General features: G+C 41.2%; 1 protein-coding gene across 6 annotated transcripts in view; it reads right to left on the bottom strand.

Annotated features, from left to right (window-relative positions):
- Nucleotides 1-26,916, bottom strand: part of ARB2A (ARB2 cotranscriptional regulator A) — a 298,119-nt gene that overhangs the window by 234,864 nt on the left and 36,339 nt on the right. For 3 of the 6 annotated variants that reach the window (XM_065662654.1, XM_065662653.1, XM_065662655.1), the window contains one exon: nt 5,388-5,453. In XM_065662654.1, coding sequence (XP_065518726.1) covers nt 5,388-5,453 — 66 coding nt within the window. Of the gene's footprint in view, nt 1-5,387; nt 5,454-21,945; nt 22,988-24,516; nt 25,838-26,916 lie in introns of those variants that run through there. The other 3 variants (XM_065662657.1, XM_065662658.1, XM_065662659.1) reach the window with 2 other exon arrangements.

The following is a 26,916-nucleotide window of genomic DNA, read 5'->3' as shown; positions in this document are numbered from 1 at the left end:
TATTTTTCCTATTCCAGTTAAAAAATACAATAAAAATTACAAGCGTGTAGCCTACAAATAAGTGAAACAGGTGCAGCTTGTGACAGGAAGAAAGAACATGGCAAATAAATGGAACTGAAACTGAAAAGACTCAAAAAGATTGTGAGAATTGTGAGCAGCTGGTGGAGAGAGATAACTGCTCATTTGCTTCACAAGACAAGAGAGTCTTCTGTTATGTGGTTCTACATAAAGCTTGCTAACTCACTCATGTTAGAATCTTCACAATATTGAATATCCTGATTTACAATCTTTCACTCAAAATTGTAAAAATGAAAATTGCTGACCAATATTACAAGCAGCTAGTTAGCATCTGGTCATTACCACAGCTAACATGACAAACCTACAATCAGGGGAATTTTGAAGAAACAAGTATTGACTGGACTCAGGTGACAAAATAGCCAAAAGGAACATACAGGGGAGACAAGAGACCATTGTTTTTCAAAGAAAAAAAAAGTTTTTAGCTGTCAAGTTGATCAAGAAAAATACCGAACCAAGTTTTACCTATTGAAGTGAAAAAGAAAAGCATTGATAAATCAGAAGATACTGCAAAGTGAGACCTTTCAGTGCCATGGTCAATGAAACATGTCAGTAATTACTTAAACCTCCATCCCATGTCTTATCAGAACTGTTAAAAATACATTTAATTCAGAACCCCTCTATTTTTCCTCAGCAGCGAAAGAAGAGCAAAGATCAATCCCTGATTATGCCATTAAAACTAGAGGAATATAAAGACGTCATCTGGAGAAAAAAATTGCAGTCTTCTTTATAATATAACCTTCAATGGAGCACCAAATAAGAAATTTGAAAGAAATAATTGAATGGCTTATCCCCAAATGTAAGTCTCTTCATTTAAATTTACAAGTCCAGTACTATATGATGAAAATTAGACGTACAACTATACTTTACAGTACCAAATAACGTAATATGCCTCTCAGTCTCCTTGTGTAGGAAAAAAATGTTCAGATTTACGTTTTGTCAGAGATGCTGTCATAATAAAATAATGGACAAGCTTTCCTGTTTTCCAAACCGTTCTTATTTTCATAGCTGAAAAGAAATTTGCAAATAATTCTGTCCAATACTGAAGCTACCACAAGAAGGCAAAATAGAGACAAGCTGGACTTCACACGAGGATGAAATGAATGAAGATGACAGAACATGAAATGCTGTCACCGTAAACCTTTGAAGCATAGTGATTCCACAGAAAATCATCTGAAAAAAACAAGAAGTATTCCACTTAACACAGCCCTGAAACACATTTTATATATTCAAACATCATTACACTGCTTATTTCTTATGAGCTGACATAAAAAAGGAAGGCAAATAGGCCAAAACGCTGGGTAGAAACTTGGGGCTACAAGAAAGCTAGAGAGGGGATCTGGACAAGGGCCTGTTGGGACAGGACAAGGGGGAATGGCTTTAACCTGAAAGAGGGGAGACTGAGATGAGCCATTAGGCAGAAGTTCTTCCCTGTGAGGGTGCTGAGGCCCTGGCACAGGCTGCCCAGAGAAGCTGTGGCTGCCCCATTCCTGGCAGTGTTCAAGGCCAGGCTGAACAGGGCTTGGAGAAACCTGGTCTAGTGGAAGGTGTCCCTGCCCATTGTAGGGGGTTGGAACTGGATGAGCTTTAAGGTCCCTTCCAACTCAAACCATTCTGTGGCTCTGTGATATACCAACTTCCTGATCACCTGTAACAAAGTTCATAAGAAACGTTTTCCTTTCACGTCCAAAATATTCATATAACAAGCTCACAGTCATAAAAGCAGACATCTTGGTGAGATCAAGGTCCCAGATCCTGCTTCTGGCAACTGGCAGCTTACGTAGCGAAACAGTATGAGAACAGAGTGGTTATAGTGTGACTTTTCCCTGGTTTTGGCAACCAGTAGTAACTTTGGAGCCTCCCGAGCCAGCTTCTGTAACTGGACAAGCGTGTACAATAGCTCAGTGCACTTATCCCACCTTAGTATTGTCAAATGCTTTTTTTTTTTTTTTTTTTTTAAATGCATTTATACTTTTCTCCTTGATAGTATTCTGTGGCAATGAGTTCCACAATACAATTGGGATGTATATAAAATAGTATTGCCTCTCTTTCAGTAGAGAACTCCTGCCTGATAATTTAAACTTGATGCCCCTTAGCTTCTCTATTATGAAAACAGCAGAAAACCATTCCCTATTCATCTCCTCCACACCTTTCATGATTTTATAGATTTGTCATATTCCTTCCTCAGTCATCTATTTTCCAAGCTGAAGAATCTTTGTCTAATCTTTCTTTGTGTGAAAAGCATTTCATGTCTGTGATCATCTTTGTAACCCTCCTCTGTGGTTTTTTTTTTTTTTTAAATTCTTCATATCATTTTTGATATGGTGTCCAGACTCCACGCAGTGTTCAAGATGAGGGCCCACATAATGAGTGGAATGAGGATGTTTTTCTGTTTTGTTCTCAACACCTCCTAATTCCTAACATCCTATTTGCTTTGAGGGTTTTTGACTGCCATTGAGCACTAACTGATGTCCTCAGAGAACTATTCACAGTCACTCCAAGCTCTTTCCTGAGTTGTAATAGCTCATTTAGAGGCCACCATTGTGTTTACAGAGTGAGTTATTTTCCCCATAATTTCACATTTACGAGAATTGAATATCATGTTATTTTATCATCCAATCATTCAGCATCATGAAATAATTCCCCAACTCATCACAATAAGCTTCAGATTTAAGTATTCGAAATAATTTCAGGAAAAAAAAATGCTAAATTTGTTAGCTTATATTAATTCCTCTTTTCCTTTTATTTACAACTTTGTCAGCGCAGGCTTTAGTAATATTGCACCAGTAACAAATTATTTCATCAGTGAAATATGAACATCTTTTTTCCCTTTTAACCAATTATTAACTCATAAGGGGACTCCCTCCTCTTATGCTTTTTCAAAGCATTTTCTAACATTGCTGACAGCTTGTTGGGAATCCACATACTCTTACTGACAGGATCTCCCTGTTTCACATGATCTCTGACTCCTTCACTGAATTCTAGCAGGTTTTTTAAAAAAGAAACCTGTACTGACTCCATCCTCCCTCTCCCCACGTATTATTTCCTCCTAATACCCAGGAATCACAATCAATCACTCCTGGAGGCCTTTCAAAGACTATCACATTCGTTCTTTTTCCATCTTTCTGATTAAAACAACTGATTTCAGCAGGAAGTTATGTACTAGCTAGTTGTTCTGCAGCTTCATATTTGACTTCCTATAGACTTGATTGTTGTACAATATATTGATTTGTACTAAGAGCTCCACTACTGAAAAACCAGATTTGAGATAGCTCCTCAGAACTCCATCCTGCTTAAAGAAGCTTTAAAAAATGAAACATTGAAACCGGACAAATAATATTGGAAATAACCATGTTTGTTTTTCTTGTTTGAACTAAGCATTCACCAGCCTCATCAGCTACCTTTTAATAGCAGCCTTTACCACTGTAACCAGTTCCTCAAATTAAGTTTGGGGTGATTTTACATGTAACTTGCAAGCATTTATACTTTTTTCTATTCTCCTCACTTGCACAGGACTTACTGTTGCTACAAGCCATTTTACTGCTTTTATTAGTCTCATTTACTAGTTTAAACTAGGTTTTTTTGTATTGTTAGGTGGCAGGCTGTCAGCAGTGATTTAACATAGCCTTTAGAGAGCTTTAATTTTTCAGCTTCTACATATATTATTTAATTTTTCTCATTTCTGTAGGCCTCTTCACAATGTATTTTTGACTATGGTGAGGGCTTCCTACAGATATGTTGTGGTTTAACCCCAGCTGGCAACTAAGCTCCATGCTTATTGACCCCAGTGTGCCTGGTGGGATGGGGAGAAGAATCGGACAAAAGTAAAACCCACGGTTTGAGAGAAGAACAGTTTAACAATTGAAATAAAGTTGAACATAATAACATTAATAATAACAATAACAACAACAATGCAAGTAACCTAGGCAAGGTTGGACAGGGCTTGGAGCAACCTGGTCTAGTGGAAGTTGCCCCTGCCCATGGCAGGGAGGTTGGAACTGGATGAGCTTTAAGGTCCCTTCCAACCCAACTTCTAGGATTTTTTTCAAGCTAACAGATCAGCCTTAGTATTGCATGACATAGATGCAACTTTGTATTTACAAAGGACATTCGAAGACAGGTCTGTAGCCTCAAGATTCAGGCACTTCAACGTTTATAAAAGACAGCTTCCTGGTTTCACAGTTTGTGGGTGACATGGCTTGAAGAAGCCTTACCTGTCTGGTATACGGAAGCACACCTTGGATGAAAACTTCCCCAAAGAAAACCAGTTGTGCGAAGAAGTTAGAGATCATGGCCAGTACTGAACCAGGCAGACCACCGCTATGAAAGCAATCCTCTTCTTTGTCTGTACTTGAAAATCTAAAGTGAGGAAATACTTTCTTCAAGTGGTCTTGGTGCATTGTTGCACCCCACGTGGGAGCTCCTGCTTGCCCTCCAACTGCTGCATGGAGCTCCTGGCAGAGCTCCTTCTGCCCTGACCAGGAGACACTGGCAAAGCCTGGGTGGGAAAACTTAAGTAGTTTGGGCAAGTTACCAAAACATGCCCTAAACAAGACTTAGGTAATGGAAATGGGTACTGCGAAACGTTACAGAATGCTGAAGCAAATAACTTTTTCCTCCGTGAGCCCAAATGGGTTTTCCTCAACTGAATATGAAGGACTGGCTGAGAACAACAGTAATGCAAAACCTCAAAGACCGTAAGAATTGTGGATGACAGTGATGGAAAACCTGCACAGTGCCATCACTCTAATCTCCCCCACACTCTCCAGCACAGAATGTAAAAGTACTTAAACATGATAATAGTACTACATGTATTTACAAACACTGTCGTATCTGTTCTCTGGGTGTTTCCTCACTTCCAAGAGTTTGCCAGGTATTTTCACCAGAGCAGCACCTTATATTACACACATGCTACAAGTTACTGAAAAAGTGTTTTAAAAAAAGACTTGGAGTAATTTACTGAAACTCCGTTTGAGTTTACTCCTCTGCCGTAAATGCACGTTTATTGTCCACATCCAGCAATACATCAAAACATTCACACTTTTTGCAAAGCTTATAGCTCCTTTATCAAAACCACGTTTTGGAAGTGCTGGTATCTGGTAAGGCAAGGAAGGCTCAAAAATCAAGCATCTGAGAAGTGAGGTTGAAACATGTCTCTATGTGCACATGGATGCTGCATGTGAAGGCAGTGTCTTGAGATAATGTCCTGCACAGAGCCTTGGTACAGCTTGCCTTTACAAAAATGTCCAACTGCAGGGTATGCTTTTTACAGATCCAAACAATGTCTTTGGAAAAATATAATTTATACTTACTGGGAGAGTTACTTTCTTCAAGTGGCATTCCTTTTGCAGTAGCTCATAAACATACTTAGTGATGATCTGGAAGAAAAGAAAAAAAAAAAGAAATGTAAATAGATGCTAATATTAAACCACTTATAGTAATGACATATCCAGGCAGACAAATTAAAGGTGACTTAATTAAACTTCTATACCCTTGTATATGTTTTGCCACGTATCTAAATCCTTTACTGTACAACTAATTATAGAACTTTGAGCTTTACACAAAAAAGTCCCCTCTGTCCCTTGGAAAAGGCTGCTTGCCAATACATAGAAATTGTAACTGTACCTGCGAATCCATCATGTGCTGCTGTGTGAATAATTATGTGCCTCAAAACTAAGGATTATAACCAATTAATATATACTCAGAGGTATAAGAAAGGCTTTCTTTTGCAAAGAAATACTTTAAAAGCATTTTGTTTTCCACATGCAGGACTCCTGAAACCCTCTCCCCTGCAGGTTTGCTTCATGAGCTACATGGAAAGCAGATCTGTAGTCACCCTCAGCACAAGTTGCCTTGCCATTTCTATTCACAGAACAGGGGAGGGATGGGTCAAAGGTTTCTAAACAGAAGAAAAACCCTGACTGGTTCCCCACTATGGGGGAGTTTAAATCTCTTGTTTCCATGCAGAAATAAAAGTGAAATTTTAGACCTGAAACGAAAGGAATTATTAAAAAAAAAAAACAAACAAAAAAACCCACCAAAAAACTAGTTGCCCTGAAAGACTTGTTACATGTCAGATATAACAAAGCTGTTCACACTTCAAAGGCTTGCCTAATATATGGGGATTTTTTTTTCACCCTTATATATTCTAAGGAAAATGGAGATGCAGGTATCAAAACTTTCTAACTGTTATTAATTCAGGAATTAAGCAGAGGAGCAAACTAAATCTCTTAGTCCATACAGGGCTGTAAAAACAGTTTGCAAGTAACTGCCTGGATTTCACTGACTACAGGAGTTAAAAACAAAGAAAAAAAAAAGTCAAATTAAAGAGGCAAAAACAAAGTGCTCATTAAGAACCCCAAATGATGCCTGCCTTCCCTTTAAAGTACAGGGAGCTACGTTTAAAGTCCAGACAGGACAAGATCTAAGTCTGAAAATATTAATCCAAGAATACCTGGGTACAAACCCAGCTGGTGTTTGTACCCCTCAAGGCCACAATTACAGCCATCTGAACCCACAACATACTAAGCCACAACAGAAATGTTGCTGTAACAAAGCTCTCAAGTGATGGTGTCTTAGAAACACACTATGAACAGAGCAAGTAGGAGCCAGGCTATCGTAAACTTCAATTTTAATTTTCCAAATGCACAATTATCAACTAAAGTTTCAATGAAGTCCAAAAGTTTTCATTATGTACGTGTGAGCAAACACAATATGCAAACGTTTGGAACACATTTGAACAAATTAGAGGTACTGAGGAAAACTAATTAAAAATGTTGGCACGCGCCCCTCCCTTCCTTTCACAAACCCCCCAAGTCTTTATTAGGATTATATGAATTCTTTGCTACCCTGCTCAAATATGTTTATTGATAGAATTATGTTCAAAAAACTTTATGGTTTTAAAGAAAGTCAGTCTTACTGAACATTGCTATCTATGAGGAAACTGCATTTGGAAAACGGATTTAGCTGTGAGCAATGAGTTGATTTAAGGCATGTTTATCCCCAAAGCAGTATGTTAGGAACATGCATACAGTGTAATTTTACCTTCAGGGCCAAACTTTTTATGGTTCACTGAAATCAACTTCAGTGTAATGCCAACAAGTAAAGCAGTTAAGTTCCTGCGGTCTCAGATGCTGATGTTGTACAGACATTAAAATGAGTATAATGATAATATGGCCTCAAATGTAGAAATTTCATTCTTTCACTTTAATTCCAAGCCTCTACTAACCATCAAAACCACTAAAATAACACTTGGAGATGAAAAAAGTTGCTATGAAGAATATGTATTTTCGACACTACTTGCAAAAAAACCACCTTTTTTTTTGCAGCTGTGTATCTATTTCTTTTATACTCTCTCATTACTGTGATGTCTTCAGGGTAGAAGGAAATCTTTACTCATTTTTTCCACACCCTGGCTCAATAGGGGTGTGATCCTAATTTACTTTTTATGCACTACTCTAATATAACAAATAGTGGTATCAGCCTTAAAAATGGGACTGATAACCCAGTAAAGCATGCTGGTACAGCAAAGACTTAACCTAACAAACGCTTTTAATAAGTGCAAACATGAAGAATGATCTAATAGGTTGGAGGCTTGGAGGCAGTGTGAGATGATGATCCTCAGGCAGCTCATCACCTGGATGGACCCCACAGCACAGAAAGACTTGAGGAAAAAATGCCATAGACTGCCATAGTATATATACATAAGACCACAAGAGGTTTGGGTTTTTTTTTTTGGCAGCAAAAGATCAAGGAGTTCAGGAATCTCTTAGCAACGGTGGGTATGCTGTCAGCTTTAAAGGAGGGAAAGTGACACACAACATTTCCTGAAGTAGCATCAAAGCCCAAAACTTCCCAGATTTGAAAACATCATCATAATCCAGGTTTCCTGCACTTGGCATGGATGTGCCTGGGAAATCTAGCAAAATCCTGTCCTATCTAGGACTATGGCTGCAAGTACTGAAAATGCCACAAATTTAACATCGGGATTCCATACTTTTAATCAATTCTTGTGAATTTATGGCTGATCTGTAAATTTTGCAAAATTAACTTTAAAAAAATCTCTTTAAAATACCTTTCCTATAGGCATTAAAAAGACAAGGAAAACTGGATTATATTATTCATATAGCACTAGTCAGACTTCCTATTACAAATTTATACAACTTAAATAGCCACAACTTCTTTAAATACTAGTACTGGCTCATGTATTCTGGTATTTTATCTTTAAGATCTCAAAATTGTTGTAGGCTGTTGAGGAATGTTGAGAAGTGTGACTTCTTGAATAAGATGAGTATGGCTACACTCCATGAACTCTCCTGGACTAATCATTGGTCATATGGTTGGTCATGATGGCAGGCATGTAGCAGCAGAGGCTATTCAATCCAGTCCAGTGTTAACAACTTGTCTGGATCTACCAAGCAACAAATTGCCCAGTACAAGCTGCTCTCCAGGCAAACCGTAACACTTGCTAGAGAACCCTGCTCATGTTACTTGTACAAACTTGGGATATTTAGGCCCTTGTGATACGACTCTGAGAATTGGAGGAAAAAAACCAAACACAAACCCTCCAAAATTCCATACCTCTGATCACCTATTCTAACAGCGAGGGATAAATCCTTTCCAACCACAAAAAGGTACTTAGCCTAACACTTCCACCCCCAAAAAAGGTTGTTATCAAACTGTGGGAGAGGAGAAACTTTCTTCCCAGCACAAAGTAGTCCTCTTATACATGTATACTATGGCAGAGCAGAACAGAAACTCCAGGTGGAAATATAGTTCTGGTACACGTGTATGGATGTAAGGATAAATTTCTTCACTATGAGGGTGGTGAGATACAGGAACAAGTTGCCCAGGGAAGTTGTGAATCTCATCACTGGAAGTGTTCAAGGCCAGGCTGGACAGGGCTTGGAGTAAACTGATCTAGTGGAAGGTGTCCCTGCCCATGGCAGGGGGGTGGGAAGTAGATGAGCATTAAAGTCCCTTCCAACCCAAACCATTCTATGATTCTATACACGTAACTGTAGCACACATTAACTCGTGAGGTCTTGGCTTTATACGACTTGTGCTCTTTTAAGATTATATTGTTCATATAGAGGACTTTCTTCAGGACTGCTTTCAATTACTCAAAAGCATTGAAAAATTCTGTTAGCCTTGTAATTTCTGAAACCTCTGCATTACACCACTGCTGAAGCTGTGCAATTAAAAGATAAATACATGCATACCACTAGGTGAAAAGAGAAATTAAAGACTAAGTGCCATTGTGACCAACATGATTTAAAGTTACAAAGACTCTGGAGGTACTGAATCTTAAACATGATTATAAGTGAAGACAAATGCCAAAAAGACTCTTCAACGCAGTAGGTACTGGACGTCTTTAAACAGTAAAAGTCTGGAAAAGAGGAAACCAAAAGCATGCCCATGAAGTAAGAAGGCAACTAAAATTAAAAAAATAACTTAGTTTAAAATAATATAGCCCACATTTTAAGTCTGTGTGAAGCTAAAAAAAGCCTTAAAACATGTATCAAAAATATCAAGAACCAGTCTGGCACACATAAAGAAAAGCAGAACTGCACCTGACCCACTGGAGAACATTTTCATAACCAAGACAGACAGGTATACAGACACAGAACACAACTCGATTACTTGTTTCATAACACCTACATCCCAATCCAGAGGAGCTGCTTCAGTACATACTGCATCAAAAACCATGCTGGGACACAGTGAAGTGCACTGCGGCTTGTTCACTAAGACCCCTCCCTGCCGTGCTTTACACCAAGTCGTCTGAATTCTCTTTATTTTCCCTTAAGTGTGCTCCCTCTTTCAAAACCAACTACAGGTAACTCTGCCCAGCACCAGACTATGTATATGAGCAGAACAGTAAACCCACATAGAGAGGAAAAAAAGAGAAAGTGACCTACTCTAACTTGTGAAATGTTTTCTCCACAGTGAATTCACTGCTAAAAACCTATTAAAGAAATGGAATAGGATCGTGTGATTTGTGGCCTTTCACTTCTGAACCAGCAGCTATCAGTAGTCACTGGAAATCATTACCATGCATTGAATGTTCATGGATTCGGGACAGATGTGAGGAATCCTTCGGTTACCACAGACCACAAAGTCTCTTTAAAGAAAATCAAATGTCCCATGTCCCTCTCCGATATGTGCACCCCTCATGATCAAAACACCAACTACCCCTTCAAACAGCTGGTGTATGGTTAACACATGATGAAGAATGTGATATGACAATGGATAAAGCACATGTGAGCAGCTGACATTTGTAATGCCACTCAGGTAACAGAGGACGGATTACAAGACCCCAGAGAAAGGATAAAGGGGTGCAAACTGCTAACCCATGCTGTCCACACCTTTGCCTGCTCCTACATGTCTAGCAGATTTCTGGGAAAATAGGAAACAGAGCAAATTCCTGATTATTCTTCTGGTGGACAAGATCTACTGGATAGATCCGAGTCTTCCTACATCATGTTCCTCATTCACAGCTATTCAAAACACAAACAGAACCCCATCACCACCATTACTACTATTCCCACTTTTCACTACTCTGATGACTAAATAAAATGGAGGCAAAACTACTCTCTCAAAGTTAACAAAGGCTACTTCCCATCAAGAGTGAGATGCATTGGCAACAATATATTTACTCAGTGTATAGGAAGTTTCTGCCTCTGAAGATGTCAACTTGTGAAACAACACTCAAAACACCTTATCAGATCACTTGTTTCATTAATATTTAAAGACAGTTCTTGAAGTACATTAAGTGCAGAGAGTTAAGAAATCTAACGGCAGTAATATCCCTTCCAGGTTTTTATTAGTGGCCATATTTTTTAGAATAATATAAATATTACATTTAAAATTAAGGAGATTGGACCTAATAAGACAGAGGTGCAATGGCACTTTCCCTGCTGCATGACTTCCTGGATTTTCATAAATCATATTATAAAAAGGATTAATAAATTATTAGTGTCATTAGTAGCTTATTATTCCTCTATTAACCTAAGCTAACTGTATTTTAACCTCAGTTTAATCTCCTACATAAATATGCACTACAGAAAAAAGGGGAAAATTTAAATTAAAAAAATATTAGTGAAAAAGACTTGCTCAGAAACCACCAAAGTCTGACAATCTCTACACAGTAACTCGCTCAGATATAATTTCCTATGCTTTCAGTTGAAGTAAAGAAAACCACAAGGTTTTGTATTTTTCTTTTGAGAATGTAGACACAGTTAAGCCTTAGCTTCACTTGCCAATTCCATCCTGTGACAGAACGGCACTTAAAATGTGCAACAGTTGAACACTACCTGCTCACCTAACAAATCCACATGCAGGTTAAAATCAGCCTCATTTGACCTTGTGTTCCTTTTTTCCCCAAGTAGCAAGTTCAACTTGACTTTGCAAAGAATAGCAGGAGATACACCCTCACCTCTAAAATGCTTTCAACCATCAGCTCAGGCCTGAGATAACAAGTTACAACCTCTTGAATCTAACTTTCCCCAAAATTGATCTTCCATGGGCACAGAAAGGATACTGTTTCCAAATAACTTCAGACTAAGAGATTAGGGCCCTCAGCACTACTAGTATGTCCTAAGAACTATAAAGCAGGGTACACAGGTTGGAGGTTTTAAAAATAAACAAGTATAAACTACTAGAAGCAATACCATTACAAGTAATGGATTTTCTTGTTTTGTAAGAGTTGTCTCCTCATTGGTAATAAGCACTTTAATGCAAAAAAAAAAAAAAAAAGGAGAAAATTAGCATAAGAAGGAAACAATCATTCCAGCATACAGCAGTCTCCCCAGTCTTTGCAGTGTAAGAGCAGTAACATTCAGTAAAACAAATGCAAAATTAATTCCAAGTGAGTGCCCTGCAGCAAATCTTGAGTGGTGGGACTGACCCAAGGCTTACTGCTCTGGCTGCCATACCCTTGGCTGAATCAGCTTTATTTTGTCACTCAAGTGACAAACCTGCCAATAAGTAACTGTAAGAGATGCAAAGCAACTTTCTGACATACTACTCTTGCACACAGACTTACCTAAGAACTGGAACAAACAAAAAAAAAAAATCCTAAAAGCTGAATGGCCTTTCTAAAGGCACTGTTCACTGCAAGTTCAAAAACAAAAACAAAAACAAAAAAAAAAAAAAAAAAGAAAAAAAAAAGAAAAAAATCAATGACATTTTAAAAATCCACAAAAGACCTCACTTGGATTATACAGTGTGGGAGAACAATTCATTAAAACGGAACTGATATTACCTCTAAGGAATTTCTTGCATTTCCTACTAAAAGCAATTCAATCCAATCTTAACACATGGGTGTCTGGGTTCTGAGTTGACTGATCACAACTAGGATTTCAAGATCTTTTGTGAGAATTAAATGAAAAACGACAGGGATTTGTCTTGAATGCAGCATATACTGTTGATGTGATTTGACCCAATGTTTTGTTACATGGTCTTTGCTGACACCTGTTGGTTTATATTTTGTTTTTCTTTCTTTTTTCCCTCGTTAAGAAAAGCATACCTAATTTTAGAAACTGCTTAAAAATTATTAGACTAGAGAAATGGCTTAATTATATATAGCACATCTTAAGAAAATTCTCAATTCCTTTTACATGTTTGTACATAACCTGATTGATACATGTATTCATGCTAAGCAGAGGCTTTAATCAAGCACCTTGCCCTAGAAGCAATTAAACAACAGAAAGCATGACCTCCTTCCCCAAACTGAGATAAGAAACAAAAGGATGAAAAGGTTGCAAAAACTCCACCAAAACCCCAAAACCAAAAAAAAATAAAAAAACACAAAGAAGGAAAGTAAAAAAGGCCCCAAAAAATAACAGAGGAACAAATAAAAATGAGGCTTATAATAACGTTTTAATATTCCAGTTCAGGAACTAAAATTTAGGATCATTATCTCTAAATTTCATATTAGAGATGGGTTACAAAAGGATATCTAGAAGAAAGAACAGTAGCAGTTTTGATTATTTCACCTATTAATGAAAAACTGTAGTTTAGGTTGAGAGGTGGTGCTACGCAGTTTTGAAAAGTCAAAAATCCATGCCAAACCCAAATGACATATCAGATTTACGTAGTTAAAGCATACCAGCTTTTGTAGTCACAGACAAAAAAGTCAGTGATGTGTCAAGCATCTCATTCTGCCACCTTTGATTCCTCAGTAGAAATGACCAGATAAATATTCACAGATGGACTGAAGGCTTAATTTTATGTAAATGCAGAGCAGAACTCAAATTAACACCTTCTTTCCATAGCAAGATGTCTTAACCATTTTGTCCCCACGCTCCAAAACAGTGGAGTCAAAATAAATTGGATTTACATAAATTTATCTGAAAAGGGCCACAGCGCCAACCATCAGCAGTATTTCTTTTTTCTTTTCTTGGCACAAATAGTAGTTGATACTCTCAGGAACACAAATCACAAAAAAATGTTTATCATTTCACTATTAAATAACACCTGCACCTCTTTTTACTAGGTTATGCAAACCAAATAGATTGCACCATGGTCATTAACTCATCACATACTAAGCAGTAAACCTAGGACCCTTACTTGCTTTGAGTAACTGATAAATGCCAGCAGTTAACTTCTAACAGAAATGGCTACCTTTCTTTTTGCTTTTCTAGTCTACGGTTATGATACCTAGCACTCTGAAAGAAACTTTCCTTTAAGGAGAGAAAAACCTGCCCTGAAGGCACTGCCTCTTCTGGGGGTATCAAGTTGAAACTTAAGAAAACACCTTGGACACTGACAAATCTTTTTCAATTCTTTTTCCTCACTGTTTCTCAAGAAAAGGTTTTCTTTTTCTATTCCACATGACTGAGCCCACCTAACCTAGCTTTGTGCTCTGCTGGCAGGCAAACTCAAAGAGGGAGCAAACTACAAAACCCCCAGGTACAGCAAATGCCAGAACTTTCAACCAAGAGGTAAGGGAGATTGCTACATATGTGACAAGTAAAATCCTGACACTTCCACTCCTGTATAAAATCTGGGAAACAATTTAATTTAACAATGAAATAAATTACAATACCTTCATTAAGTCAAATTTGGAAAGGTTAATTTATGCATTTTCCCCACTTTATTTTTAAAACAATCCTACAAGGAGGAAACAGTGCTGGTAACTGAGGATTATGAAATAAACTTCATAGCCCATGCTACTTTGCTTATATGAGAACAGTATGTATGGATATTGTTAGTTCCTCATGAATATGTATGTTGATGAACTCCAAAAAGCACAGCAGATCCTTTTTTCCTATGAAATTATGACTGAAAAACTAACATAGCCAATCATGTAGCATGTACATGTCCAAAGACAGCACAACGGTGTAGTACCTCTCACCAAGCTGCGTGGGCTCAAGTGTCAGTAGAAAAGGAAAACCAGCCAATAATGCAGGTATGTGCACTATGGAACATTGTGTTTTAATGACTTTTACCTATAGACTTCATTTGAGAAGGAATCACGTCTTTCTTAGTCCAACCACCAAGATACAGTCCAATTACACATAAAGTTGCTTAACGTGACAGTGCTGAAGTCAGATCACGACAAATCATGATTTTATGCAAATTTCAAATATTAACTTCTACTAAACACATTGTGAAAGAAAAGCTTTTTTTTTTTTTTTTTTTTTTATCGAAAGGGACATTTTGCAAGCTCTAATGGATTGCAAGCTCTAATGGAAGTTTTGCATTAAAACAGTAAAACACTTAGCATGTCCAACTAATTAAGCAGTTATTTCTAAAAAGCCTGTAAAGCCATGAAAGCCTGAAACAGAAAACACTGCATAAAAGCCTGTTCAGATGTCCATTTGCAAATGCTATAAGCCAGGACTAGCTCAAGCTCATGTTGGTGTTCATCAGTTTCCCAACAGAAATTTGCATGATGGGATCCTTTGCTATTTTGGAGGGGAGGGGCATGTGGAAGAAGAGCCACATTTGATTGGACAAGTGGTTTAATACAGTATTTATCTGTAACAAATATATCAAGTAGGAAGTAGTAACAATTCCTACTGAAAAATGATATCAAAATATTGTCTGAAGAGGAAACTTCTTCATAAGATCCAGTTTCTGTGGTTTTTATAGAATCTAATAGAAAAATTGAGTAGGCAATTTTACCATCTAGATATAAATAGAGAAAATGGACATCAACAACAGTGAACAGCATGCTTGTACGCAATTTATACCACAGCTGCTAGCCTGCAGAATGCTGTGTGGAGTTCTGTGTTCGGTCAAAGGGTATTATAAAAGAGAAAGACACGTGAAAGACATTTTAAATTCATCATGTATCAGATAAACTAAATTTAACACAAATAACAGTCAAGAGAATAAAATGAAGAGGTGAGATTAAGAATCAGATTTTTGCCTGAAAGCAACTTGCTCTATGACAACAGAATTTGGTACAATTATCTGTATGACATGGGAACAGAGCAGAGAAGCTGCAACTAAGGATGACCTGCCCTCCATTAAATACAAGACTGTACTCATTGCTCTGTACAACACACACTGCTGTGATTACCCTGACCTAGCAGCTTCACCTTCACTGCTACTGTCAGTCAATAATCTGAGCACACAGGTCAGTGGGTGCTGCCCCTTTGTTCTACTCAAGGCCTAACCCAGACAGAAGAGACAGGGTTCAATGGCTCGATGTCCACATGGAGATCAGTGACGAGTAGTGTCCCTCAGGGGTCAGTACTGGAACCAGAGCTGTTCAGCATCTTTCTTGGCAACATGGACAGTGGGATCGAGCACACTCAGCAGCTCCGCCAGCAGCACCAAGGTGTGGGGGACAGTCGACACACTGGAGGGAAGGGATAGGACTGAGAGGGACATGGACAGCCTGGAGAGGCGGGACTGTGTGGACCTTGTGGAGTTGAACAAGACCAAGGACAAGGTCCTGCCCCCTAGGTTGGGGCAATGCCATGCACAAACACAGGCTGGGGGAGACTGGACTGGGAGAAGGACTTGGGGGTGTTTGCTGAGGAGAAGCTCCCCCTGACCTGGCTTCAGCGTGCGCTTGAGCCCAAAACCCACCATGTGCTGGGCTGCATTCCCAGAGCATGAGCAGCAGGTCGAGGGAGGGGATGCTCCCCTGCTACTGTGCTCTGGGGAGACCCCCCTGCAGTCCTGTGTCCAGCTCTGGGGCAGCAACACAAGAGGGACATGGAGCTGGTGGAGAGAGTCCAGAGGAGGCCACGGAAATGCTGCAAGGGCTGGAGCAGCTCTGCTCTGGAGCCAGGCTGAGAGAGCTGGGCTGGGTCAGCCTGGAGAAGAGAAGGCTCCGTAATGGGAGACCTTAGAGCAGCTCCAGTGCCTAAAGGGGCTGCAAGAAACCTGGAGAGGGGCTTTGGACAAGGGTCTGTTGGGACAGGACAAGGGGGAATGGCTTTAACCTGACAGAGGAGAGACTGAGATGAGCTCTTAGGCAGAAGTTCTTCCCTGTGAGGGTGGTGAGGCCCTGGCACAGGGTGCCCAGAGAAGCTGTGGCTGCCCCATCCCTGGCAGTGTTCAAGGCCAGGTTGGACGGGGCTTGGAGTAACCTGGTCTAGCGGAAGGTGTCCCTGCCTGTGGCAGGGGGTTGGAACTGGATGAACTTTAAGGTCCCTTCCAACCCAAACCATTCCATGTCAGCAAACAGGCTGACAAGAGGCAAACTGCCTTGTTACCATCTACAGTTTGCCTATAATCATCATATAATCAAGACTAAGTCATAAGCCTGGGATGACCTTTTGGACAGTGTTCACAAGGTGGTTCTGATCTGGCTGAGCTCCTGGGCGCACACACACAGCAGCAGGTCCTGATGCACTGATCACCCAGGTTTGGGAAGCTGCTCTTGCAGACTGCTACTCCATTCAGGAGGAAAAGTCTGCAGAAGGCGAGCAGCTACTGCAGAGGCAGCACCAGCAGCAACCCATGTTTCAGTGTGAGGTTTCCCTGCCCATGGCAGGGGGGTTGGAACTTGATGATCTTAAGGTCCTTTCCAACCCTAACTATTCTATGATTCTATGAAGCAAGGCACAGACAGAGAACAGCCTACAGCTTGCCATGGGAGTCCCATTCTTAACTGATGGCAGAGACCAAGCCTTTTCTTGAGTTAATGAAATAGAAGCTTTGGGTTTATTAAACAGCAAATGCTTCCACTGATACTGGAAACAATTACTGCTGCTCCTTTTGATAGTCAGCCAAATAATCTGGTTTTGGCTGGGTTGAGAGGAAATGAATATTATGGCTTCTCCTACTATTTGTGCTGCTGGCTAATGTGCCTTATTTTCCCAACACAATATTCCTAAAATTACTAGTTGTAATGAAGGACCAAGAACATATGCATTCCTGAATATTGGAATCAGCCCAAAATGATGTTACTACAATCTAAGTTAGGACACTTTCTCTAACCTAATGTAGTCTGTCAAAAAAAAAAAAAAATCTTTATGAAAGTACTAAAAACATGCATCAATCTTCACTTCCCAGTTGTATTCACTTTAAGAGTTACTTAATTTCTGTTCACTTTACCCATATCTCTACGGATACAGGCTATTTTTATGTAAGAGACTATTAGTAGGTCATTTAATACTGCAGCCAAATGAATTCTGCTTTCTAATGTATCTGACAATATCCTCAACTGGTTTCCTGTGGAGGTGGAGAGGTAAGCCTGAGAAACTTGCAAACACAAGACTATACTGAGCTTTTATACTGAACCTTCTAAGAGACAGTGGAAGAAAAGATACTTCTAAATTCTCAGGCAGACTGTGAACTGAAATCAGATTTTTCTTACAAAAAGATCAAAAAGCATCATTTTACAGAATTACTTTGGAATTATCCAATCAAACTGTATTTGTATGAAGAAAAAAATTGTTCCAGAAAGAAATATTAATAATATATTTTATTACTGTACAGTTTTAGCTTACTGATAGTAGCCTGGGGAACATAAAGAAGGACTACAGAGCCCTGGGAGAGGTGGTTAGGGGCTCTGGAGCTCAGATTGTCTTTTTGTCAATTCTCCAGGATAAAGTAGAGGGCCTTAAAAAAGCTAGGAGGATTGGACAGATTAATAAATGGTTAAAAGGGTGCTGTCATAGTCAGGGATTTGGGTGTCTAGAACATGGGACCCAAGTTTGTAGGCCAGGTCTACTGGGGGCTGGTGGAGCTGCTCTAAGGGGAAGAGTGGTTTTGGTAGGAGGCTTGCCAGACTGGTCAAGGATGCTTTAAACTAGATATGTTGGGGTATGGGGGCATCATTCCATCCCAACATACCCAGTCAGCTGCCTGAACCTTTAATAAATGCTTGGAGCAATGCAGAGATATTCCAGCTGCTCCAGCTGGTTTCATTTGGAGCTCAGCTCAGATGCCTCTATACAAACTCCTGTAGCACAGGGAACAAACAAGGAATTAGAGATGTGTGCATGTCTACAGGAATATGATATAATAGGCATCACAGAAACATGGTGGGATGGCTTCTATGACTGGAGTGTTGGAATGGAAGGTTACAGGCTTTTTAGAAAAGACAGGCCCGGCAGGCGGGGAGGGGGAGTTGCCCTTTATGTTAGGGATAGGCTGGAGAGTATGGAACTCTGTCTGGGGGCAGGTGAGCAGTTTACAGAGAGTTTCTGGCTCAGGGTTAAAGGGAGAACAGCAGTGGGGACATTACTGTGGGGATCTGTTACAGACCATCTGATCAAGGAGAACCTGTGGATGAAGCACTCTACAGACAGATAGGAAAAGCCTCACGCTCACAGGCCCTTGTTCTCATGGGGGACTTCAACCACCCTGACATCTGTTGGAGTGATGGTACGGCCCAGCACAAGCAATCCAGAAGGTTCCTCGACTGTGTGGAAGACAACTTCCTTCTGCAAGTAATAGAGGAGCCAACAACGAGAGGGGCCGTGCTTGACATTGCGCTCACTAACTGGGAAGGGCTTGCTGGAAATGCGACGCTCCAGGGCTGCCTTGGATGTAGTGATCACGAGATGGTCGAATTTGAGATCCTCAGGACAGTGAGAAGAGCGTGCAGCAAGCTCACTGCCCTGCACTTCAAAAGAGCAGACTTTGGCCTCTTCAGGAACCTGCTTAGTAAGGTTCCATGGGATATAGCCCTGGAGGGCAGGGGGGCCCAAGACTCTTGGTTGATATTCAAGGATCACCTGCTACAAGCTCAGGAGTGCTGCATCCCAACTAGAAGGAAGTGCAGCAGGAGGGCCAGGAGACCTCCTTGGATGGATAAGGAGCTGCTGAGGAAAACTCAAAGGAAAAAAGAGGCTTATAAAAAATGGAAGCAAGGACAGGCGGCCTGGGAAGAATACAGGGATGTTGTCCGGGAAGCTACGGCCCAGTCAGAATTAAACTTGGCCACGGAGGTTAAGCATAACAGGAAGGGATTCTATAGGTATGTCGCAAATAAAAAACAGACTAGGGACAACGCAGGCACCCTCCAGAAGCTATTGGGAGAACTGGCTACCCTGGATTTGGAGAAGGCTGAGGTTCTGAATGACTTCTTTGCCTCAGTCTTCACTGTCAAATGCTCTGACCACACACCCAAGTCTTGGAAGGCAGACGCAGGGACTGTGAGAATGAAGACCATGGGCCCACTGTAGGAGAGGATCTGGTTCGAGACCATCTCAAAAACCTTAACTTACATAAGTCCATGGGACCTAATGAAATCCATTCGTGGGTCCTGAAGGAGCTGGCAAACGAAGTTGCTAAGCCACTGGCCATCATATTTGAAAAATCACGGCAGTCAAGTGAAGTTCCCAATGACTGGAAAAAGGGAAATATAACCCCCATTTTCAAGAAGGGGAAAATGGAAGACCCAGGGAATTAAAGACCAGTCAGTCTCACCTCTGTGCCTGGTAAAATCTTGGAGCACATTCTCCTGGAAGGCATGCTAAGGCACATGAAAAACAACAAGGTGCTTGGTGACAGCCAGCATGGCTTCACTAAGGGGAAATCCTGCCTGACCAATTTGGTGGCCTTCTATGATGGAGCTACAGAACTGACGGACAGGGGTAGAGCAGTTGATGTCATCTACCTGGACTTGTGCAAAGCGTTTGACACTGTCCCACATGACATCCTTGTCTCCAAATTGGTGAGACATCAATTTGATAGGTGGACCACTCAGCGGAGAAAGAACTGGCTGGATGGCCGCACACAAAGAGTTGTGGTTAATAGCTCAATGACCAGCTGGAGACCAGTAACGAGTGGTGTCCCTCAGGGATCAGTGTTGGGACTGGTCTTGTTTAACATCTTCATCGCTGACATGGACAGTGGGATTGAGTGCACCCTCAGCAAGTTTGCTGATGACACCAAGCTGTGTGGTTTGGTTGATATGCTGGAAGGAAGGAATGCCATCCAGAGGGACCTCGACACACTTGTGAGGTGGGCTGATGCCAACTTCATGAAGTTTAACTATGCCAAGTGCAAGGTCCTACAACTGGGTTGGAGCAATCCCAGGCACAGCTACAGGTTGGGCAGAGAAGAGATTCAGAGCAGCCCTGCGGAGAAGGACTTGGGGGTGCTGGTCGATGAGAAAATGAACATGAGCCGGCTTCAGTTTGCGCTCGCAGCCCAGAAAAACCAAATGTATCCTGGGCTGCATCAAAAGGAGCATGACCAGCAGGTTGAAGGAGGTGATCCTGCCCCTCTACTCTGCTCTTGTGAGACCTCACTTGGAGTGTTGTGTGCAGTTCTGGTGTCCTCAACATAAAAAGGACATGGAAATGTTGGAACAAGTCCAGAGGAGGGCCACGAGGATGATCAGGGGACTGGAGCACCTCCTGTATGAAGATAGCTGAGGAAGTTGTGGCTGTTCAGCCTGGAGAAGAGAAGGCTGCGTGGAGACCTCATAGCAGCCTTCCAGTATCTGAAGGGGGCTTATAAAGATGCTGGGGCGGGACCCTTCATCAGGGACTGTAGTGACAGGACAAGGGTTAATGGGTTCAAACTTAAACAGGGGAAGTTTGGATTGGATACAAGGAAGAAATTCTTTACTGTAAGGCTGGTGAGGCACTAGAATGGGTTGCCCAGGGAGGTTGTGAACACTCCATCCCCGGCAGTGTTCAAGGCCAGGCTGGATAAAGGCCTGGGTGACATGGTTTAGTGTGAGATGTCCCTGCCCATGGCAGGGGGGGTTGGAACTACATGATCTTAAGGTCCTTTCCAACCCTAACTATTCTATGATTCAATGAAACCTGAAGCCATATATTGTAACTCAGTATGTACCTTGATCACTTCTACAAGGTGACTTCAACATATCCACTGAGAAAATTAACTTTTTCTACCTACAGCCATACCCATCTAGAAATATTTTTGCACACCAGACATCACTGTGACCAAGAGCACTGAACGATGTTGATATCTGCAAGAACTTATCAGACCTCTCACTTTATGATTAATCCTTATATGGTCCTAAGTAGCATCCAGCGCTCTCTGACATTCCCAAAGTACTCCAGTGAGGAAAGGTGTGACACCACAAACTGAATAGCAGATCGAAACCCAGGACAGGAAGCCCTGTCCCTAGCTGACTGCTATGGGTACAAACTCATGTTATCAAACGTTGTTTCCTATTATAGAGTGCACTTTCGCCAAAGATAATGGAGTTGACTAGCGGTATATATGCTACCAGGCTTTGAGCAAGGATGGTAGAGTCCCCAGAGGTGCAAACAAAATTATTCTGCAATTCTAAAACAATAACCAGTACCACCAGTAAACATTTCCAAGACATCAATACCACTTTATGCTGGTTTCAGCTGAGATAAGAGTTATTTCTTCATAGCAGCTTGTATGGACCATATTTTAGATCTGTGACAAAAACAGTGGTGCTATCATGTTTTAATTGGGATGTTATAGTTATTGCTTCGCAGTACTCACAGAGTCAAGGCCGTTTCTGCTTCTTGCCATGTCCCACCACCAAGCAGGCTGGGGATACACAAGGAGCTGGGAGAGGACACAGCCAGGACTGCTGACCTCACCCGACCCAAGGGATATCCCATGACTATATGGTATCATGCTCAGCATACAAAAAGCTAAGGGAAGGAGGAAAAGAGGGTATGTTCAGAGTTATCTTCCAATAAAGTGTTTGCCTTCCCAAGTCAACACGGTGTGTGATGGAGCCTTGCTTTCTTGGTGGTTAAACACCTGCTTGCAGGTATAAGGACTTCAAACTAATTGTCTTGAAGTCTAGAATGCATAATTAGATAGGATGAGTGTGTCTCCCCTCTAAAGATGAACCAAGTAAGTTTTTTCACTCCTCACAACGATCTCTCTCATAACAGACAACAGACATCACCGCTTCCATTAATGGGTTTAGTCGCAAGGTGAACTCCTGTAGCCCTTTGCTGGGTCAGTATTATGCCCGCATGGGTATCTAGAACAGAAAAATATTGCCCTCAGCCATTACTATACCAGTGCATGCCAGCATGAGCTTCACAAGTACAAATGTGTGTGGATCACAAGACATATGGTCAATCTTGCCCACACATTTGACAGAGAGACTTGCTTCAGTCCTTCTGCACTTTATTCAAGTAAATAGCATGTGTGATATTTACTGTATTTATACTTTAGTAATGCATGTGGTAGTTATCAGCCATTCAGCTAGTAGAAATCCCCAAAAGGTGCACTGACTATGCTGACTGCTGTAATTCTCCACTCATGACCAAATGTAATGACAAACCACTGTGGCACTAGAAAAGTATTCATGACTTCTGCTGTATCTTGGCAACTCATTTCAATGATTTTCTGCCATTCGCATCTTTTACACATGTTGACTTTGAGGGTGGTTGCTTTCACAGAAATAACAACTTTTGTACACATATGTATATGAATTTTGCATCTCTCTGGGAGCTGGGTATGCGGGATACATTATTTTCCACTGAACAGTTTGACTTCTGTCACAAGCAGAAAGGGTATCCTTCTGCAAAAAAAAAAAAAAAAAACCAAATCATTCCCTCCATGAAAGATTTATGAAGTTTTAAGCTGAAGAAAACCCACAAAGAACTTGATCAACTATCAACATTGTGTCCTGACATCTCTGACACTTCATTCTAACTCAACAAAAGCAATTGCTATCCTAGACTTTCACTGTTTCTCTTTTGCTGACAGCTATTTTAGCATTACTTCCCACTTCCACTGCTACCTGCAGTTTCATACAGGTTTTTCACTACTACACAGAACAACATTTGTTTTAAAACTTAGAAGTTAAAAGCCTTCATAAGTCAGCAGTAACAGAAATGTTCACTGCAAAAATCCAATGTGCATTTCCACAGTATCAAGTAAAGCAGGATTAAAAATTTGCTTCAGCAAAAGTAATGAAAGAAGGCAAACAGGTTTTTTGAAAAATTTGAGATCAACTATAACCATCAATCTTGGTGCGTTTAATGGCACAGAGGAAACTGAGTATCAAACCCCTGATGATCAGGCAGTAAAAATGCTTAGCACTTTCTAAGTTATTTCATTTAGAGATTTCTTCTGGTTACCTGTCCTGATTTTTTTTTTTCTCTTTGCTTGAACCTTCTGTGTTCCTACAATCTTCATGAGCTCTGAGTAGTTTCCTTCTTTCATTCGCATCATTACCTTCAGATGGCACAATCAATTACAGTAACACTACCTTTGCTCCTGTTGTATCAATATTATATGAAAATATTGCTCCATTTTTCATTTAAGTTTATATTTTTTGCTTTTTTTTTTTCTAACCAATGTCATGGAATTGAAAGTACATAAAATATAGAAAAAGGTCTCTCACTTAGAATTACAGCTTACAGCGGACAAACTCCCCTTTTTCTTACATTTAATTTTTTTTTTCCCCTCTTACCTAAACATCAAGCTTTAAGGACTACTGAACCAAAATTCTTATGAGCATGTGATGAAGGCAGATGTCTAATGCACGAATATGAATCACATCTAAAACCAAGTTCAGGTTGAAGAACTTAACAAAACCACTTCCAAATACATTTTACACATTTATTTGGACTTCTGTGTGCAACTCTCACGTGCATTCTGACTGGGATGGATACGTCAGGTTTTACCTTAGAAACCACCCCCCTTAGAATACAGCCATATATAGCAGAAACAATGACAGAAGCTGAATTCCTGAATCTAGAAATTGAAAACATTTTTGCTTACTTTTCCCATCCTACATTACGGAGTACAAGATCTACAGTGAAGTAAGAGAAAGTTACCATAATATCTATATAATATACACAGGTGGAAACACGGCAAAAACATATGCACAGTTCCCCCCACCCTCTGGTAATTCAGTCAAAAGAGAAAAAATTTGGTTTTCTCCACAAGGATCTTTCTTATCTGTCGTGGTTTAAACTGAGCCACACAGCTTGTTCAACCACTCCCTCCACCCCCCCCCCCCCCCCGCCTTTCTCCCTCTTTCTTTCCTTCCCCCCCCCACCCTGGAGGAATAGGGATGAAAATAGAGAGAATGTAACTCACTCCCAAATGGGGCTATTAAAGCATGAGCGGGTCCTGCTGATCACTCCTTGGCTCTCCAGTCTACGAATCACCTGATGCATAGGAATCAGGGAGTCTCAGTTGGTGTGATATTGCCGCCGGTGCACTGTTGTGGTTGCGACTGGCACTTGTTCTTCGACCTTCAGCAACCCCACAACAGAAGGATCCTCTGAGAGACAGGAAAGGTGGACAGCTGCTCAATTTCCTCAGTCTCCAAAGCAGCAATACCAAAAGCCCATCAGTACCCTTTTGGGTCTTTGAAGTACCCTCTCCTGAGGCAGTCTATGCTGAGGCTGCATGGAGCCTCTGGATCAGTCACAATGGGGTGATTTCGCCATTTCCTCCCAGTCAGGCTGATTTCAGCCTCCAGTACAGTCAACTCTTGGGATCCTCCTGTCACTCCAGAAATAGAAATGGGTTCCACCCCTTGACAGCTTGATGGCATCAGGGTACACTGTGCACCGGTATCTACTAGATATCTACTAGGTATCTACTTCTGTGGGACAGACGTGCCAGGACATCTGATCCACACAGTCCAGTAAGTCCGATTGTCCCCTACCTCCACCTGGCTGGAGGCAGGGCCCCTCTAATAGTCATCACAATGTTGAACACTTAAGTCATGTTGAAAGAGATTATTCTTCGTTATCACAGGAGCTGGAGTAAAATCAGCCCTTCTACTCCATCTGTGAACACGCTCACCAGAGACTGAAGCCGCAGCTTTCATGGGATGATCAGTCTTGGCCCTTGCTCCCCTCTTCAATTCACTCACCCGTTCCTCCAAAGCTGAAGTAGGTTTTCCGTCCCACTTTGTCATGTCTTCTCCGTGATCCCACAGGTAAAACCATAGGGTGGCCGGTGGCGTATACCTGCTGTATCTTCTCTCTCAAAGAATAGGACATCTTTTGTTAATAGCTGAGACGTGCGTTGGTACACGTGAGGAGCTGGATAAATCAGACAGATCGTCCCTCAATTGTTTGAGATCCTGGGACAGATTTTCCACAGCTGAGATGATGGAAGGGGTGAGATTGTCTTCGAACTCTCGGAGTTTATGAATAATTTCATCCACTGTTAGTGGTACCATGTCACTCCAGGTTACTGTTGCCAATGAATGGGCATATGATGACGGTGCATTCTGTGTTAGTTTTCACCACATGGGTCGTGTACATTTGACTTCATCTGGGTCTATGGGTATATCCCCGTTATTTGGCTTGATGTGATAGATCATCTCTACAATGTTTGATTCCCTCAGAGACTGGATGCCTTTGTCTAAAGTAGTCCACTTGGCCGAACGACTCATAACATCGTCCTTGTATGGAAACCTTTCTTTCACAGCTGCCAAGAGCCACTTCCAAAGGCTGAGGGACCATTTCTCTCTTGCAATTGCTTTGTCAATTCCCCCTTCTCTAGCATGTGATTCCAGCTGCTTGGCTTCCCTACCTTCTAGTTTGTGACCATCGTCCCCCAGCATCGGCGCACAACCAGGTGATGATGTGCTCCCCTGGTTGATGGGTAGAATCTTTTCGCATATTCCTTAGCTCGACTGAGGTCCGAGTTTGAGAAGTCACCTCTTCTTCATCTTCTTCGTTATGTGATGATGACTCCCAATCAGAGCCTGGACCGGGTGGTGAACACATTGTTTCTTCATCTTGCTTCACCCTTCTTGCCTCTTTTTTGCTTTTTCTCTTGCTTACAGGGGCAACCGATACTGGTAAGAATTGGTCCTCTGGTTTAGCTGCAGTTATTATCACTGTGGTTTGCGTAGCTGCTATATTTGTCACTGGGGGTGGTGCAGCTTCTGTGCTTGGAGCTCGGATAGCTGCACTGTCTGTTGCAGTCAAAGTTTGAGTAGCTGCTGTACTTGTCGCTGGGGTAGCTGCACTGACTGTTGCTTTGCCCTCAGATGCAGGGGCATTTTTTTCCTTTTGAAGGTGCTGGAAGTTGTTGAACAAGGCCCTGTAAGCATAGGCCAAGCCCCAGCACATTGCCATGATTTGTCCATCTCTGGTACGGCCAGACTGACACCACACTTCATTTAAGTGTTTTACTAATTTTTCCAGATTTTGCACTTGTTCGGTGGTGACATTCCAAAGTACTGGAGGGGTCCACTGGCCTAGACACTTGCCCATACTATCCCACACACCCTGCCACTCATGGCTGTCCAGCCTCGGGGAAAATCTCTTGGTCCTCCTATATCGTCGTTTAACCCCGGACAAGGTCCGAACTGACTCTGCTTAACTCCTGAAATCAGACGAAATGGTCCTGGGCAAAACACACTCTGTATGCGTGCCAACATAGTGATCCCCATCACAACCAGCAAACAGGTCTCAACAGTATTAAAAGGCCATTAAAAAACTTCAAAACTCTCAAATGATGCTGTAAATG

The sequence above is a fragment of the Lathamus discolor genome, chromosome Z (genome assembly GCF_037157495.1).
Source record: "Lathamus discolor isolate bLatDis1 chromosome Z, bLatDis1.hap1, whole genome shotgun sequence".
In the NCBI taxonomy this organism is placed as follows: domain Eukaryota; kingdom Metazoa; phylum Chordata; class Aves; order Psittaciformes; family Psittacidae; genus Lathamus; species Lathamus discolor.
The sequence above is the reverse complement of the archived record's forward strand: the minus strand, read 5'-3'. Positions and strand labels throughout refer to the sequence as shown.